The 20021-nt window shown below is 41.2% G+C and overlaps 2 protein-coding genes across 2 annotated transcripts in view; one reads left to right on the top strand and one right to left on the bottom strand.

Annotated features, from left to right (window-relative positions):
* LOC139748614 (cation-dependent mannose-6-phosphate receptor-like) overlaps window positions 1-20021 on the bottom strand; it is a 104641-nt gene that overhangs the window by 45255 nt on the left and 39365 nt on the right. The gene's annotated exons all lie outside the window — the stretch shown is intronic.
* LOC139748612 (uncharacterized) lies at window positions 498-19283 on the top strand. The gene is made up of 2 exons (XM_071661757.1): window positions 498-1126; window positions 15954-19283. The coding sequence occupies exons 1-2, from the start codon at window positions 877-879 to the stop codon at window positions 17549-17551; spliced, it is 1848 nt and encodes a 615-aa protein (XP_071517858.1). The 5' UTR covers window positions 498-876; the 3' UTR covers window positions 17552-19283.

Consider the following 20021-nt stretch of genomic DNA (forward strand, 5'->3'; position numbering starts at 1 on the left):
TATCATAATTAAATGTATAACTAATGGTCTTCCAACAATTACTTCGGTTGATAAACAAAACCCAGTATGAATAATTCTACACCAAAAACCCAAATACTGAAAGTACTTTTCAAAACATTGATAAAAAGGTTAAATGAAAAATATCAATATTTCTCATGAAAAATTACATATGGTAACTAACATAATTCTGTTAGGTTTCTGTGATGATATGAAAAAGCAAAATCTTAATACATATAAAAAAAAAATAGGCAATTTCTCTGAACACATTATCAGGTGATATACACTACTGTACAGTTACAAGGGTATTCATCTGAGAAGTTAAAGTATGTTTACAGTTTACATATCTCATTTTCTCTTGGAGTTTTTATATTTCAAAACACACTTCTCATTGAATATGGCATAATGTCAAGTCTACAATTCATATCTCGGGTCTTGAAATATCCCAATCACACATGATTAGATAAGATATGGCACATGATACCCGCTCAACCCTGATGGTTGCTTTGTCATAACCACCATTCCCTGAGTGAGTGTGGCTAATTCTACTCTGAGAAAGACAGAGGAACAAAGTCCAAACCAATCAAATTACCAAATCTAAAGTGCTAATTGTATCACTCTAATGTATATCATTATCTAGAGTGCAGTCTAAAAATACTAGTATTTGTAAGAATAATCAGCACATCACCTGACTAAAATTCCTGTTGAAAATTCTCACATTTCTTGCTTTTTCTGACAGTATGATCACAAATTCAGAAGAAAAAAAATTATGAGCAAAACTATCATTTTTGAACAATGAAAACTGAAGAAAGGTAACTGCAAAATTCCTGTTCTTGTCGTGTACTGATATAAAGCACCGCTTACATCAAATCCATTATCATGGAGCACAATGAACTTTTGCAAGAAATGCAGAATCTTGAAAAACTGCCAATAACTGAGCGTGTGAAACTAGCTCAAAAAAGAAGAAAGCAGCAGCTAACAAACTATGCAAAATGGGCAAAGACAGATAACAGTAGCAGCAGGCCAAAAACAAAAAATACAAGAGGGATTACATTTTCTCCAGATGTACAACTGATGGACATTGCAGCAAGGGCATCATTTGATGAAATGCGCAATCTTCTAAAAACAGGTACCTCAAGCGTGTAGAAGTCACAACACACTTAAATTTGGTTTTAAATTACAGTAAGCTAATACTAGTATCAGCTAAAATAATCTTAAAACACTAATACATGAGATGAACTCTAAATCATTTTACTCCTCTAAGTTCTCTCTATCCCTTTGCCATTTTTTCTAAGGATCAACACACAACCACTGTATTGAAATACACTTCTGATACTTTGCACAGCACATAGTAAGTATTATGACCGTAAAATGAAATACAAGTTGTGACTTTAAGCAAGAGACTTTTAGAGATTCCACTTCTCACACAGGAACCCAAGTAAGAAGTCTAGTTACACTTCCTGGGACCTAACTTGGGAATATTGTCTAAAATAAAAGGCAAAAGAAGTTGATATACAGTACATGTACATATGTAAAAGTCACTTTAATTGAAGGTACAAAATAAATAAATCATGAGCATTCACCTGATATGGTTTTTAAGTTTGCTTATACAAGTGGACTCAGATGAAGGAGTAAGTGGTGTGATTAGGCAGACAAAGGGTCAAATCATGTGAATCAATCTGTGGGTGAATTTGTAGGTGAAACTAGATGTAATGACTCTTGTAGCTTCTCTTGCGAACTTGCTCTAACCTTGTATATATTACCAATATCATACTTATTGTCATGGAAGGTAAGCCAAGTGCCCTCCCAACATTCACTGCTCATTCAGCACCATCTATTTTTCATTTCTTTTTTCAACTAGGCTCATTCTTGTCACTTGTTACACATTTCTGAGTCAAATTTGGGGAATTGGCCATAATCACATAAATAAATGTATCTGAGAACATACACCACCAGACACAATGGATTTGTAGGAAAACTACAAGGTATCACATGAGGACCGTAACTGGTGTTATACTTGCACCATGAAACAAAGTAGTTTGTTTGGCACCAGATTCATATGTCCAACACCACATCTTCCCAACTTTAGTTACTGCGTATTTCTATCAATCAATAAAGAGAAACAGAAAGTCTGAAGACCTTACTTTTCTGCTCATTTCAAAGTATGAACAAAGGAAGTCACTTGGTGTTTATAGGTTAAAAGCAGAACTTATGGCTTAGAGCAAAACATATTTATTTTATTTATTTTGCTTTGTCGCTGTCTCCCGCATTAGCGAGGTAGCGCAAGGAAACAGACGAAAGAATGGTCCAACCCACCCACATACACATGTATATACATACACGTCCACACACGCAAATATACATACCTATACAACTCAATGTATACATATATATATATATATATATATATATATATATATATATATATATATATATATATATACACACAGACATATACATATATATATATACACACAGACATATACATATATATATACACATGTACATAATTCATAGTCTGCCTTTATTCATTTCCATTGCCACCTTGCCACACATGGAATAACATCCCCCTCCCCCCTCATGTGTGCAAGGTAGCGCTAGGAAAAGACAACAAAGGCCACATTCGTTCACACTCAGTCTCTAGCTGTCATGTAATAATGCACCGAAACCACAGCTACCTTTCCACATCCAGGCCCCACAGAACTTTCCATGGTTTACCCCAGATGCTTCACATGCCCTGGTTCAATCCATTGACAGCACGTCGACCCCGGTACACCACATCATTCCAATTCACTCTATTCCTTGCCCGCCTTTCACACTCCTGCATGTTCAGGCCCCGATCACTCAAAATCTTTTTCACTCCATCTTTCCACCTCCAATTTGGTCTCCCACTTCTCCTCGTTCCCTCCACCTCTGACACATATATCCTCTTGATCAATCTTTCCTCACTCAATCTCTCCATGTAACCAAACCATTTCAAAACACCCTCTTCTACTCTCTCAACCACACTCTTTTTATTTCCACACATCTCTCTTACCCTATTATTACTTAATCAAACCACCTCACACCACATATTGTCCTCAAACATCTCATTTCCAACACATCCACCCTCCTGCGCACAACTCTATCCTTAGCCCATGCCTCGCAACCATACAACATTGTTGGAACCACTATTCCTTCAAACATACCCATTTTTGCTTTCCAAGATAATGTTCTCGACTTCCACACATTCTTCAAGGCTCCCAGAACTTTCGCCCCCTCCCCCACCCTATGATTCACTTCCGCTTCCATGGTTCCATCCGCTGCCAGATCCACTCCCAGATATCTAAAACACTTCACTTCCTCCAGTTTTCTCCATTCAAACTTACCTCCCAATTGACTTGACCCTCAACCCTACTGTACCTCATAACCTTGCTCTTATTCACATTTACTCTCAACTTTCTTCTTTCCCACACTTTGCCAAACTCAGTCACCAGCTTCTGCAGTTTCTCACATGAATCAGCCACCAGCGCTGTATCATCAGCGAACAACAACTGACTCACTTCCCAAGCTCTCTCATCCACAACAGACTGCATACTTGCCCCTCTTTCCAAAACTCTTGCATTCACCTCCCTAACAACCCCATTCATAAACAAATTAAACAACCATGGAGACATCACACCCCTGCCGCAAACCAACATTCACTGAAAACCAATCACTTTCCTCTCTTCCTACACGTACACATGCCTTACATCCTCGATAAAAACTTTTCACTGCTTCTAAAAACTTGCCTCCCACACCATATATTCTTAATACCTTCCACAGAGCATCTCTATCATCTCTATCATATGCCTTCTCCAGATCCATAAATGCTTCATACAAATCCATTTGCTTTTCTAAGAATTTCTCACACATTCTTCAAAGCAAACTACCTGATCCACACATCCTCTACTACTTCTGAAACCACACTGCACTTCCCCAATCTGATGCTCTGTACATGCCTTCACCCTCTCAATCAATACCCTCCCATATGATTTACCAGGGATACTCAACAAACTTATACCTCTGTAATTTAAGCACTCACTCTTATCCCCTTTGCCTTTGTACAATGGCACTATGCAAGCATTCTGCCAATCCTCAGGCACCTCACCATGAATCATACATAGTTTAAATAACCTTTCCAACCAGTCAACAATACAGTCACCCCTTCTTTAATAAATTCCACTGCAATACCATCCAAACCTGCTGCCTTGCCTGCTTTCATCTTTCGCAAAGCTTTTACTACCTCTTCTCTGTTTACCAAATCATTTCCCTAACCCTCTCACTTTGCACACCACCTCGACCAAAACACCCAATATCTGCCACTCTATCATCAAACACATTCAACAAACCTTCAAAATAATCACTCCATCTCCTTCTCACATCACCACTATTTGTTATCACCTCCCCATTAGGTCCCTTCACTGAAGTTCCCATTTGTCCCCTTGTCTTATGCACTTTATTTACCTCCTTCCAAAACATCTTTTTATTCTCCCTAGAATTTAATAATACTCTCTCACCCCAACTCTCATTTGCCCTCTTTTTCACATCTTGCACCTTTCTCTTGACCTCCTGCCTCTTTCTTTTATACATCTCCCACTCATTTGCATTATTTCCCTGCAAAAATCGTCCAAATGCCTCTCTCTTCTCTTTCACTAATAATCTTACTTCTTCATCCCACCACTCACTACCCTTTCTAATCTGCCCACCTCCCACGCTTCTCATGCCAAAAGCATCTTTTGCGCAAGCCATCACTGCTTCCCTAAATACATCCCATTCCTCCCCCACTTATGTTCCCTAATTGATAAAGGGCATTATAATGAAAAAGCATTAATTTGGGGGACACTACCTTAGACTTCAAACTACAGATGAAGCATGGTTGTAAAATTTCACTGTAAACAGTATCAGGAAACTACAAATCTCAAAGTAATGGGGTATATTACAGTGGAAATCTTTTTCAAACCCTGATTAACATCACCAATAATAAGAACAACAAACGCAAAGATAACAAGTATTTACCCTGTTCAGATTCATATGTGGAAGTCTCTAATCTTAATATTCACTTAAGACATACATTTTCAAGAAATACACGGCTCATATATCATCCAAACTTTACCTCTACAAATGCTGCAAGTTTCCCTTAAAACGACTATTAGAAATTCATCATAATTATCTTTATTAAAAAAGGGGGTGACTGTATTGTTGACTGGTTGGTAAGGTTATTTAATGTATGTATGACTCACGGTGAGGTGCCTGAGGATTGGCGGAATGTGCGCATAGTGCCATTGTACAAAGGCAAAGGGGATAAGAGTGAGTGCTCAAATTACAGAGGTATAAGTTTGTTGAGTATTCCTGGTAAATTATATGGGAGGGTATTGATTGAGAGGGTGAAGGCATGTACAGAGCATCAGATTGGGGAAGAGCAGTGTGGTTTCAGAAGTGGTAGAGGATGTGTGGATCAGGTGTTTGCTTTGAAGAATGTATGTGAGAAATACTTAGAAAAGCAAATGGATTTGTATGTAGCATTTATGGATCTGGAGAAGGCATATGATAGAGTTGATAGAGATGCTCTGTGGAAGGTATTAAGAATATATGGTGTGGGAGGCAAGTTGTTAGAAGCAGTGAAAAGTTTTTATCGAGGATGTAAGGCATGTGTACGTGTAGGAAGAGAGGAAAGTGATTGGTTCTCAGTGAATGTAGGTTTGCGGCAGGGGTGTGTGATGTCTCCATGGTTGTTTAATTTGTTTATAGATGGGGTTGTTAGGGAGGTAAATGCAAGAGTTTTGGAAAGAGGGGCAAGTATGAAGTCTGTTGGGGATGAGAGAGCTTGGGAAGTGAGTCAGTTGTTGTTCGCTGATGATACAGCGCTGGTGGCTGATTCATGTGAGAAACTGCAGAAGCTGGTGACTGAGTTTGGTAAAGTGTGTGGAAGAAGAAAGTTAAGAGTAAATGTGAATAAGAGCAAGGTTATTAGGTACAGTAGGGTTGAGGGTCAAGTCAATTGGGAGGTGAGTTTGAATGGAGAAAAACTGGAGGAAGTGAAGTGTTTTAGATATCTGGGAGTGGATCTGGCAGCGGATGGAACCATGGAAGCGGAAGTGGATCATAGGGTGGGGGAGGGGGCGAAAATTCTGGGGGCCTTGAAGAATGTGTGGAAGTCGAGAACATTATCTCGGAAAGCAAAAATGGGTATGTTTGAAGGAATAGTGGTTCCAACAATGTTGTATGGTTGCGAGGCGTGGGCTATGGATAGAGTTGTGCGCAGGAGGATGGATGTGCTGGAAATGAGATGTTTGAGGACAATGTGTGGTGTGAGGTGGTTTGATCGAGTGAGTAACGTAAGGGTAAGAGAGATGTGTGGAAATAAAAAGAGCGTGGTTGAGAGAGCAGAAGAGGGTGTTTTGAAGTGGTTTGGGCACATGGAGAGAATGAGTGAGGAAAGATTGACCAAGAGGATATATGTGTCAGAGGTGGAGGGAACGAGGAGAAGAGGGAGACCAAATTGGAGGTGGAAAGATGGAGTGAAAAAGATTTTGTGTGATTGGGGCCTGAACATGCAGGAGGGTGAAAGGAGGGCAAGGAATAGAGTGAATTGGAGCGATGTGGTATACCGGGGTTGACGTGCTGTCAGTGGATTGAATCAAGGCATGTGAAGCGTCTGGGGTAAACCATGGAAAGCTGTGTAGGTATGTATATTTGCGTGTGTGGACGTATGTATATACATGTGTATGGGGGGGGGGGTTGGGCCATTTCTTTCGTCTGTTTCCTTGCGCTACCTCGCAAATGCGGGAGACAGCGACAAAGTATAATAAAATAAAAAAAATAATAATAATAATAATGATAATAATAATAATAATAATAATAATAATTTTTATTTTATTTTTATTTTATTTTGCTTTGTCGCTGTCTCCCGCGTTTGTGAGGTAGCGCAAGGAAACAGACGAAAGAAATGGCACAACCCACCCCCATACACAATGTACACACACACATGCCCACACACGCAAATATACATACCTATACATCTCAATGTACACATATATATACACACACAGACACATACATATATACCCATGCACACAATTCACACTGCCTGCCCCTATTCATTCCCATCGCCACCTCACCACACATGGAATACCATCCCCCTCCCCCTCATGTGTGCGAGGTAGCACTAGGAAAAGACAACAAAGGCCCCATTCGTTCACACTCAGTATCCAGCTGTCACGCAATAATGCCCGAAACCACAGCTACCTTTCCACATCCAGGCCCCACACAACTTTCCATGGTTTATCCCAGACGCTTCACATGCCCTGATTCAATCCACTGACAGTACGTCAACCCCGGTATACCACATTGATCCAATTCATTCTATTCCTTGCCCGCCTTTCACCCTCCTGCATGTTCAGGCCCCGATCACTCAAAATCTTTTTCACTCCATCTTTCCACCTCCAATTTGGTCTCCCACTTCTCGTTCCCTCCACATCCGACACATATGTCCTCTTGGTCAATCTTTCCTCACTCATTCTCTCCATGTGACCAAACCATTTCAAAACACCCTCTTCTGCTCTCACAACCACGCACTTTTTATTTCCACACATCTCTCTTACCCTTACATTACTTACTCGATCAAACCACCTCACACCACATATTGTCCTCAAACATCTCATTTCCAGCACATCCACCCTCCTGCGCACAACTCTATCCATAGCCACGCCTCGCAACCATACAACACTGTTGGAACCACTATTCCTTCAAACACACCCATTTTTGCTTTCCAAGATAATGTTCTCGACTTCCACACATTCTTCAAGGCTCCCAGGATTTTCACCCCCTCCCCCACCCTATGGTTCACTTCTGCTTCCATGGTTCCATCGGCTGCCAGATCCACTCCCAGATATCTAAAACACTTTACTTCCTCCAGTTTTTCTCCATTCAAACTTACCTCCCAATTGACTTGACCCTTAACCCTACTGTACCTAATAACCTTGCGCTTATTCACATTTACTCTTAACTTTCTTCTTTCACACACTTTACCAAAGTCAGTCACCAGCTTCTGCAGTTTCTCACATGAATCAGCTACCAGCGCTGTATCATCAGCGAACAACAACTGACTCACTTCCCAAGCTCTCTCATCCACAACAGAAATAATAAGAAAAAATAATAATAATAATAATAATAATAATAATAATAATAATAATAATAATAATAATTATAATAATAATAATAGTAGTAATAATAATAATAATAATAATAATAATAATAATAATAATAATAATAATAATAATAATTTGATATTTTTTATTATACTTTGTCGCTGTCTCCCGCGTTTGCGAGGTAGCGCAAGGAAACAGACGAAAGAAATGGCCCAACCCACCCCCCATACACATGTATATACATACGTCCACACACGCAAATATACATACCTACACAGCTTTCCATGGTTTACCCCAGACGCTTCACATGCCCCGATTCAATCCACTGACAGCACGTCAACCCCGGTATACCACATTGCTCCAATTCACTCTATTCCTTGCCCTCCTTTCACCCTCCTGCATGTTCAGGCCCCGATCACACAAAATCTTTTTCACTTCATCTTTCCACCTCCAATTTGGTCTCCCTCTTCTCCTCGTTCCCTCCACCTCCGACACATATATCCTCTTGGTCAATCTTTCCTCACTCATTCTCTCCATGTGCCCAAACCACTTCAAAACACCCTCTTCTGCTCTCTCAATCACGCTCTTTTTATTTCCACACATCTCTCTTACCCTTACGTTACTCACTCGATCAAACCACCTCACACCACACATTGTCCTCAAACATCTCATTTCCAGCACATCCATCCTCCTGCGCACAACTCTATCCATAGCCCACGCCTCGCAACCATACAACATTGTTGGAACCACTATTCCTTCAAACATACCCATTTTTGCTTTCTGAGATAATGTTCTCGACTTCCACACATTCTTCAAGGCCCCCAGAATTTTCGCCCCCTCCCCCACCCTATGATCCACTTCCGCTTCCATGGTTCCATCCGCTGCCAGATCCACTCCCAGATATCTAAAACACTTCACTTCCTCCAGTTTTTCTCCATTCAAACTCACCTCCCAATTGACTTGACCCTCAACCCCACTGTACCTAATAACCTTGCTCTTATTCACATTTACTCTTAACTTTCTTCTTCCACAGACTTTACCAAACTCAGTCACCAGCTTCTGCAGTTTCTCACATTAATAATAATAATTTTATCGAGGATGTAAGGCATGTGTACGTGTAGGAAGAAAGGAAAGAGATTGGTTCTCAGTGAATGTAGGTTTGCAGCAGGGGTGTGTGATGTCTCCATGGTTGTTTAATTTGTTTATGGATGGGGTTGTTAGGGAGGTGAATGCAAGAGTTTTGGAAAGAGGGGCAAGTATGAAGTCTGTTGGGGATGAGAGAGCTTGAGAAGTGAGTCAGTTGTTGTTCGCTGATGATACAGCGCTGGTGGCTGATTCATGTGAGAAACTGCAGAAGCTAGTGACTGAGTTTGGTAAAGTGTGTGAAAGAAGAAAATTAAGAGTAAATGTGAATAAGAGCAGGGTAATTAGGTACAGTAGGGTTGAGGGTCAAGTCAATTGGGAGGTAAGTTTGAATGGAGAAAAACTGGAGGAAGTAAAGTGTTTTAGATATCTGGGAGTGGATCTGGCAGCGGATGGAACCATGGAAGCCGAAGTGGATCATAGGGTGGGGGAGGGGGTGAAAATCCTGGGAGCCTTGAAGAATGTGTGGAAGTCAAGAACATTATCTCGGAAAGCAAAAATGGGTATGTTTGAAGGAATAGTGGTTCCAACAATGTTGTATGGTTGCGAGGCGTGGGCTATGGATAGAGTTGTGCACAGGAGGATTGATGTGCTGGAAATGAGATGTCTGAGGACAATGTGTGGTGTGAGGTGGTTTGATCGAGTAAGTAACGTAAGGGTAAGAGAGATGTGTGGAAATAAAAAGAGCGTGGTTGAGAGAGCAGAAGAGGGTGTTTTGAAATGGTTTGGGCACATGGAGAGAATGAGTGAGGGAAGATTGACCAAGAGGATATATGTGTCGGAGGTGGAGGGAACGAGGAGAAGTGGGAGACCAAATTGGAGGTGGAAAGATGGAGTGAAAAAGATTTTGTGTGATCGGGGACTGAACATGCAGGAGGGTGAAAGGAGGGCAAGGAATAGAGTGAATTGGATCGATGTGTTATACCGGGGTTGACGTGCTGTCAGTGGATTGAATCAGGGCATGTGAAGCGTCTGGGGTAAACCGTGGAAAGCTGTGTAGGTATGTATATTTGTGTGTGTGGACGTATGTATATACATGTGTATGGGGTGGGTTGGGCCATTTCTTTCGTCTGTTTCCTTGCGCTACCTCGCAAACGCGGGAGACAGCGACAAAGCAAAAAAAAAAAAAGAAAAAAACCCAATAATAATGATAATAATAATATCCCTGGGGATAGGAGAGAAGGAATACTTCCCATGCATTCCTTACAAGTCATAGAAGGCGACCAAAGGGTACGGGAGCAGGGGGCTACAAACCATCCCCTCCTTGTATTTCAACTTTCTAAAAGGGGAAACAGAAGGAGTCACGAGGGGAGTGCTCATCCTCCTCGAAGGCTCAGATTGGAGTGTCTAAATGTGTGTGGATGTAACCAACATGAGAAAAAAGGAGAGATAGGAAGTATGTCTGAAGAAAGGAACCTGGATGTTTTGGCTCTGAGTGAAACGAAGCTCAAGGGTAAAGGGGAAGAGTGGTTTGGGAATGTCTTGGGAGTAAAGTCAGGGGTTAGTGAGAGGACAAGAGCAAGGGAAGGAGTAGCACTACTCCTGAAACAGGAGTGGTGGGAGTATGTGATAGAATGTAAGAAAGTTAACTCTAGATTGATATGGGTAAAACTGAGAGTGGATGGAGGGAGATGGGTGATTATTGGTGCATATGCACCTGGGCATGAGAAGAAAGATCATGAGAGGCAAGTGTTTTGGGAGCAGCTGAGTGAGTGTGTTAGTAGTTTTGATGCAAGAAACCGGTTTATAGTGATGGGTGACTTGAATGCAAAGGTGAGTAATGTGGCAGTTGAGGGAATAATTGGTGTACATAGGGTGTTCAGTGTTGTAAATGGAAATGGAAGAGCTTGTAGATTTATGTTCTGAAAAAGACTGGTGATTGGGAATACCTGGTTTAAAAAGAGAGATATAGATAAGTATACGTATGTAGGTAGGAGAGATGGCCAGAGAGCATTATTGGATTACGTGTTAATTGACAGCCGCGCAAAAGAGAGACTTTTGGATGTTAATGAGCTGAGAAGTGCAACTGGAGGGATGTCTGATCATTATCTTGTGGAGGCGAAGGTGAAGATTTGTAGAGGTTTTCAGAAAAGAAGAGAATGTTGGGGTGAAGAGAGTGGTGAGAGTAAGTGAGCTTGGGAAGGAGAATTGTGTGAGGAAGTAACAGGAGAGACTGAAAACAGAATGGAAAAAGGTGAGAACAAAGGACGTAAGGGGAGTAGGGGAGGAATGGGATGTATTTAGGGAAGCAGTGATGGCTTGTGCAAAAGATGCTTGTGGCATGAGAAGCGTGGGAGGTGGGCAAATTAGAAAGGGTAGTGAGTGGTGGGATGAATAAGTAAGATTATTAGTGAAAGAGAAGAGAGAGGCACTTGGATGATTTTTGCAGGGAAATAATGCAAATGAGTGGGAGATGTATAAAAGAAAGAGGCAGGAGGTCAAGAGAAAGGTGCAAGAGGTGAAAAAGAGGGCAAATGAGACTTGGGGTGAGAGAGTATCATTAAATTCTAGGGAGAATAAAAAGATGTTTTGGAAGGATGTAAATAAAGTGCATAAGACGAGGGAACAAATGGGAACATCTGTGAAGGGGTCTAATGGGGAGGTGATAACAAGTAGTGGTGATGTGAGGATATGGAGTGAGTATTTTGAAGGTTTGTTGAATGTGTTTGATGATAGAGTGGTAGATATAAGGTGTTTTGGTTGAGGTAATGTGCAAAGTGAGAGGATTACAGAGAATAATTCGGTAAACAGAGAAGAGGTAGTAAAAGCTTTACGGAAGATGAAAGCCGGCAAGGCAATGGGTTTGGATGGTATTGCAGTGGAATTTATTAAAAAAGGGGGTGACTGTATTGTTGACTGGTTGGTAAGGTTATTCAATGTATGTATGACTTATGGTGAGGTGCCTGAGGATTGGCGGAATGTGTGAGAAATACTTAGAAAAACAGTTGGATTTGTGTATGAGTAAGAAGAAAGGACAACGACAACATATAATAAATAAATAAATAAATAAAATTCATTTATTTATTTATCTATTATACTTTGTCGGTCTCCCGCGTCAGTGAGGTAGCGCAAGGAAACAGACGAAAGAATGGCCCAACCCACCCACTTTCACATGTATATACATACACGTCCACACACACATATACATACCTATACATATATATACATACACAGACATATATACACATGCACATAATTCATACTTGCTGCCTTTATTCATTCCTGTCACCACCCAGCCACACATGAAATGACAACCCCGTCCCCCTGCATGCGCACGAGGTAGCGCTAAGAAAAGACAACAAAGGCCACATTCGTTCACACTCAGTCTCTAGCTGTCCTGTATAATGCACCGAAACCACTGCTCCCTTTCCACATCCAGGCCCCACACAACTTTCCATGGTTTACCCCAGATGCTTCACATGCACTGGTTCAATTCACTGACAGCACGTCGACCCCGGTATACCACATTGATCCAATTCACTCTATTTCTTGCACGCCTTTCCCCCTCCTGCATGTTCAGGCCCCGATCACTCAAAATCTTTTTCACTACATCTTTCCACCTCCAATTTGGTCTCCCACTTCTCCTCGTTCCCTCCACCTCTGACACATATATCCACTTGGTCAATCTTTCCTCACTCATTCTCTCCATGTGACTAAATCATTTCAAAACACCCTCTTCTACTCTCTCAACCACACTCCTTATATTACCACATATCTCTCTTACCCTTTCATTACTTACTCGATCAAACCACCTCACACCACATATTGTCCTCAAACATCTCATTTCCAACACATCCAACCTCCTTTGCACAATTCATCTATAGCCAACCCTCACACCATATAACATTGTTGGAACCACTATTCCTTCAAACATACCCATTTTTGCTTTCCAAGATAAAGTTCTCACCTTCCACACATTTTTCAACACTCCCAGAACTTTCGCCCCCTCCCCTACCCTGTGACTCACTTCCGCTTCAATGGCTCCATCCGCTGCCAAATCCACTCCCAGATATCTAAAACACTTCACTTCCTCCAGTTTTTATCCATTCAAACTTACCTCCCAACTGACTTGTCACTCAACCCTACTGCACCTAATAACCTTGCTATTATTCACATTTACTCTCAGCTTTCCTCTTTCACACACTTTTCCAAACTCAGTCACCAGCTTTTGCAGTTTCTCACCCGAATCTGCGACCAGCGAACAACAACTGACTCACTTCCCAAGCTCTCTCATCCACAATAGACTGCATACTTGCCTCTCTCTCTCCAAAACTCTTGCATTCACCTCAATAACAACCCCATCCATAAATAAATTAAATAACCATGGAGACATTATGCGCCCCTGCCACAAACAGACATTTACTGAGAACCAATCACTTTCCTCTCTTCCTATTCGTACACATGCCTTACATCCTTGATAAGAACTTTTCACTGCTTCTGACAACTTGCCTCCAACACCATATATTCTTAATACCTTCCACAGAGCATTTCTATCAACTTTATCATATGCCTTCTCCAGATCCATAAATGCTACATACAAATCCATTTGTTTTTCTCTAAGTATTTCTCACATACATTCTTCAAAGCAAACACCTGATCCACACATCCTCTACCACTTCTGAAACCACACTGCTCTTCCCCAATCTGATGTTCTGTGCATGCTTTCACCCACTCAATCAATACCGTCCCATATAGTTTCCCAGGAATACTCAACAAACTTATACCTCTATAATTTGAGCACTCACCTTTATCCCCTTTGCCTCTGTGCAGTGGCGCTATGCATGCATTCCACCAATCCTCTGGCACCTCACCATGAGTCATTTTTCATTTTTTTTTATTTTGCTTTGTCGCTGTCTCCCGCGTTAGCGAGGTAGCGCAAGGAAACAGACGAAAGAATGGTCCAACCCGCCCACATACACATGTATATACATACACGTCCACACACGCAAATATACATAACTATACATCTCAATGTACACATATATATATATATATACACACAGACATATACCTATATACACATGTACATAATTCATACTGTCTGCCTTTCTTTGTTCCCATCGCCACCTCACCACACATGGAATAACAACCCCCTCCCCCCTCATGTGTGCAAGGTAGCGCTAGGAAAAGACACCAAAGGCCCCATTCGTTCACACTTAGTCTCTAGCTGTCATGTAATAATGCACCGATACCACAGCTCCCTTTCCACATCCAGGCCCCACAGAACTTTCCATGGTTTACCCCAGACGCTTCACATGCCCTGGTTCAATCCATTGACAGCACGTCGACCCCGGTATACCACATCGTTCCAATTCACTCTATTCCTTGCCCGCCTTTCACACTCCTGCATGTTCAGGCCCCAATCACTCAAAATCTTTTTCACTCCATCTTTCCACCTCCAATTTGGTCTCCCACTTCTCCTCGTTCCCTCCACCTCTGACACATATATCCTCTTGGTCAATCTTTCCTCACTCATTCTCTCCATGTGACCAAACCATTTCAAAACACCCTCTTCTGCTCTCTCAACCACACTCTTTTTATTTCCACACATCTCTCTTACCCTTACATTACTTACTCGATCAAACCACCTCACACCACATATTGCCCTCAAACATCTCATTTCCAGCACATCCACCCTCCTGCGCAGAACTCTATCTATAGCCCATGCCTCGCAACCATATAACATTGTTGGAACCACTATTATTTCAAACATACCCATTTTTGCTTTCTGAGATAATGTTTTCGACTTCCAAACATTCTTCAAGGCCCCCAGAATTTTCGCCCCCTCCCCCACCCTATGATTCACTTCCGCTTCCATGGTTCCATCTGCTGCCAGATCCACTCCAAGATATCTAAAACACTTTCCTTCTTCCAGTTTTTCTCCATTCAAACTTACCTACCAATTGACTTGATCCTCAACCCTACTGTACCTGGTACAGTAGGGTTGAGGGATATATGTGTCAGAGGTGGAGGGAACGAGGAGAAGTGGGAGACCAAATTGGAGGTGGAAAGATGGAGTGAAAAAGATTTTGAGTGATCGGGGCCTGAACATGCAGGAGGGTGAAAGGCGGGCAAGGAATAGAGTGAATTGGAACGATGTGGTATACCGGGGTCGATGTGCTGTCAATGGATTAAACCAGGGCATGCAAAGCGTCTGGGGTAAACCATGCAAAGCGTGTGGGGCCTGGATGTGGAAAGGGAGCTGTGGTTTCGATGCATTATTACATGACAGCTAGAGACTGAGTGTGAACGAATGGGGCCTTTGGTGTTTTTACTAGCGCTACCTCGCACACATGAGGGGGAGGGGGTTGTTATTCCATGTGTGGCGAGGTAGCGATGGGAACAAATAAAGGCAGACAGTATGAATTATGTACATGTGTATATATGTATATGTCTGTGTGTGTATATATATGTGTACATTGAGATGTATAGGTATGTATATTGTGCGTGTGTGGACATGTATGTATATACATGTGTATGTGGGCGGGTTGGGCCATTCTTTCGTCTGTTTCCTTGCGCTACCTCGCTAATGCGGGAGACAGCGACAAAGCAAAATAAAAATAAAAAAATATAAATATATATATATATATATATATATATATATATTACATGGTTTCACTAAATCTGAAATCGTTTCTCTTTCAGGAGTTGACCCAAATATGAAGAACCATGATGGACTAACAGCATTACATCAATGCTGTATTGATGGTTCCTTGGAGATGGTATCACTTTTACTAAAATATGGAGCTGAAGTAAACATCACAGACCAAGATCTGTGGACACCTCTACATGCAGCTGCCACATGTGGACATTTTAAGATTGTTACTACTCTTGTTAAAGCTGGTGCAAATCTTACGGCTATCAACGGAGATGGTGACATGCCACATGACATTAGTGAAGATGAAGTAACAGTACAGTATCTGGAAAATGAAATGACAAAAAGAGGTATTACACAAGATGTGATACAGAAGACTCGCCAAGAGCCTTATAATGTAATGCTTAAAGATATTAACAAAATTTTGACGACTGGAGGTGACTTTAATCAGCCACTAGACAGAGGTAGCACTTTTCTTCATGTGGCTATTGCTAATGGATTTAATGATATTGTAAAATTATTAAAAGAAAACAAAGCTTCTCTCACAGTGCGAGATGAAGATGGCTGGGAACCAATACATGCAGCAGCTTACTGGTGCAATGAAGTGGCCTTAGATATGCTTACTGAAGACAAGAATGTATATCTTCGAACTCATACAGATAATGGGGAAACACCCTATGATCTATGTGATGACCCAGAGCTGAAAATTAAAATTCTTCATAAAATCAGCGAGATGCAAAATGTGAATGGATTAGATGATCTTGCAAATTCTGAGGGCTCTACTTCACTCAGTGAAGAGGTGGAAAGCACAACACAGGAAGAGGAAGAAAATTACTGTCATGAGTTTGATGACAGTGACTCTGAAACACTGACTGTTGCACTTCATAATAGAAAAAGACTTTCTGTTAATAACAATAAGGAAGATTTACATGATTATCCAATGCTAGATGCAGATGATACGCCATCAACACCTCTATTAAATATACAGGCAATAGAGCTCTCTTCAGACCGTAGAAATTCTATCAAGGAAGCAAAACATAAAGCACCACTAAAAAGAGTCAGCAGTGAAAGGCTCAGCAATAAAGAAAAATATAAAATAACGAATGATATTGAAAGAAGACAAAAAGAGAGCTTACACTCTTCTGATGAGACCATAGACAAACTAAATTCTACTGATATCAAGAACATTCCTCACTTCAACTCATCTCCAAATGCTCTTGAGAGAGATGTCAAAGTGGATGAAAATGATAAAAATAAATCATTCTTAAATATGAATGTGGAGTATAATGGAATTCATTTTTTCTCAGCCAATGCAACAGAGCAGCAAGAAGCCCACAACTTACATGAAGATTTAAAACCAGAACAAATTCACCGTATATCAAGGAAAAAAATGGCAGCTCCTCCACCGCCACCGCCTACAGGCTCATTATTGGATCTCAAGAGGCAACGCAGAGAAGGTCGTCAACTGCAACTTCAAAGAATACAAGAAGGCAGAGAGGCTACAGAATCTTCATCACGTTTCTATGATTCAGCAAGAATATACGAACCACCTCCCAGTCCTACCCTTATTCGTTACAAGTACACGATGGTCTCTGATGAGGATGATGAGCAAGGTTTCATTAAGGAAAGAAAATGTACTATAATGTAAAACTAGAAAGTTTTCAAGAAACTATCAACACATATGAACATGTGATAAAATTTTTCCTGTTGACTCATATTATGGCTTCATACTCACAAATAACTTATTGTGGTGCTTCAATTTTCTTTTTGTTTACATGTAAGCTTGACAGAAAGACTGTATGTATTTGAGTTATACAGAAACGTCTGTCCATTCCAATTCATTTACCAGACAAACCTTGCCATAAATCAATTTTAAATCATCCTTCCATCTCCAATTTGGTCTCCCCTTCTCCTTGTTCCCTCCACAGCTGACACATATATCCTCATTGTTAACCTTCCTTTGCTTAATTTCTCTGTATTTCTACACCATTTCAGCATACCCTCGTCAATTCCTTCAACCACACACTCTTGATTACCAAATCTCTCTCTTACCCTTTAATCACTTATTGACCAACCACCTCACACCACATATTGTCCTCAACGCATGTGGCATTTCCATATAATATTCCATACAATAATGCTGGAGCAACTATACATTCAGACACCCAATTTGCCCTTTTAGATAATGATTTCACTTTCCACACATTCTCCAGTGCTCACACCCTTCACCCACCTTGAAGCCTCAATTCTGGTTCCATTTGCTGTCATGTCCACTCCCATGTATCTAAAACACTTCACTTCCAAAAATTTTTCTCCAGTCAAACTCACAGCCCAACTAACCTGTCTCTTAATCCTGATACACCGAATTACCTTGCTTTTATTCAAGTTTACTCTCAAATTCCTCCTTTCAAACACTCTTCCAAACTCAGTCATCAACTATTGTAGTTTCACACTCAAATCTGCTACCAATGCCTTATCAGCAGCAAACAACAACTGACCTTCTTCCCAGGCCCTCTCATGCCCTAGGCGGATTACTTGCCCCTCTCCCCATGTCATACAACCTTAATAAATACTTTTCACAACTTCTAGCAGCTTTCCTCCCACACAGAATATTCTTCATCAACTGTATCATATGCCTTCTCCATAAATGCCACACACACATCCTTCTGTGTGGAAACCATACTCCTCTCATATCTGATGCTCTGTACATACCCTCACCCTCTCAATCACTACCCTCCCATACAATTTACCAGGAACACTCAACAAACTTATACCTTTGTAGTTTGAACAATTTTATTACCCTTGCCTTTACACAAGAGGATTGGCATGTATTCTGCCAATCCTCAAGCATCTCACCATTATCCATACATAAAGTGAAAATTCTAACTAACCAATCAACACAGTCGCCCTCTTTCTTAATAAATGTAACAACAATACCACCCCTCCAGCCACATTGCCACATTTCATCTTACTTAAGGCTTTCACCACCTCTTCTCTCATTTCCAAACCACTCTCCACGACTCTTACAATACACACCACCCTGTCCCAAACATCTCACATCTGTCATCTTTCATCACACACATTCAACAGTCCTTCAAAATACTCACTCCATCCCCTCACTTTAACACTGCCTGCTACCACTTCTCCTTTTGCCCTCTTCTACAATGTTCCCATTTGCTCTCTTCCTTTTCTAACATAATCAATCTCCTTCCAAAATATCTTCTCCCTGAAGTTTACTGATATGACCCTGTTACTGGTCTCCTATTTCAACCCCCGTATCTTCCTCTTGATCTCCTGCCACTATCACTTATATATCCCCCAATCACAGCACTCATATATATATATATATATATATATATATATATATATATATATATATATATATATATATATATATTTTTTTTTTTTATACTTTGTCGCTGTCTCCCGCGTTTGCGAGGTAGCGCAAGGAAACAGACGAAAGAAATGGCCCAACCCCCCCCCCCATACACATGTACATACACACGTCCACACACGCAAATATACATACCTACACAGCTTTCCATGGTTTACCCCAGACGCTTCACATGCCTTGATTCAATCCACTGACAGCACGTCAACCCCTGTATACCACATCGCTCCAATTCACTCTATTCCTTGCCCTCCTTTCACCCTCCTGCATGTTCAGGCCCCAATCACACAAAATCTTTTTCACTCCATCTTTCCACCTCCAATTTGGTCTCCCTCTTCTCCTCGTTCCCTCCACCTCCGACACATATATCCTCTTGGTCAATCTTTCCTCACTCATTCTCTCCATGTGCCCAAACCATTTCAAAACACCCTCTTCTGCTCTCTCAACCACGCTCTTTTTATTTCCACACATCTCTCTTACCCTTACGTTACTTACTCGATCAAACCACCTCACACCACACATTGTCCTCAAACATCTCATTTCCAGCACATCCATCCTCCTGCGCACAACTCTATCCATAGCCCACGCCTCGCAACCATACAACATTGTTGGAACCACTATTCCTTCAAACATACCCATTTTTGCTTTCCGAGATAATGTTCTCGACTTCCACACATTTTTCAAGGCTCCCAAAATTTTCGCCCCCTCCCCCACCCTATGATCCACT

This window comes from Panulirus ornatus, chromosome 5 (genome assembly GCF_036320965.1).
Source record: "Panulirus ornatus isolate Po-2019 chromosome 5, ASM3632096v1, whole genome shotgun sequence".
Lineage (NCBI taxonomy): Eukaryota > Metazoa > Arthropoda > Malacostraca > Decapoda > Palinuridae > Panulirus > Panulirus ornatus.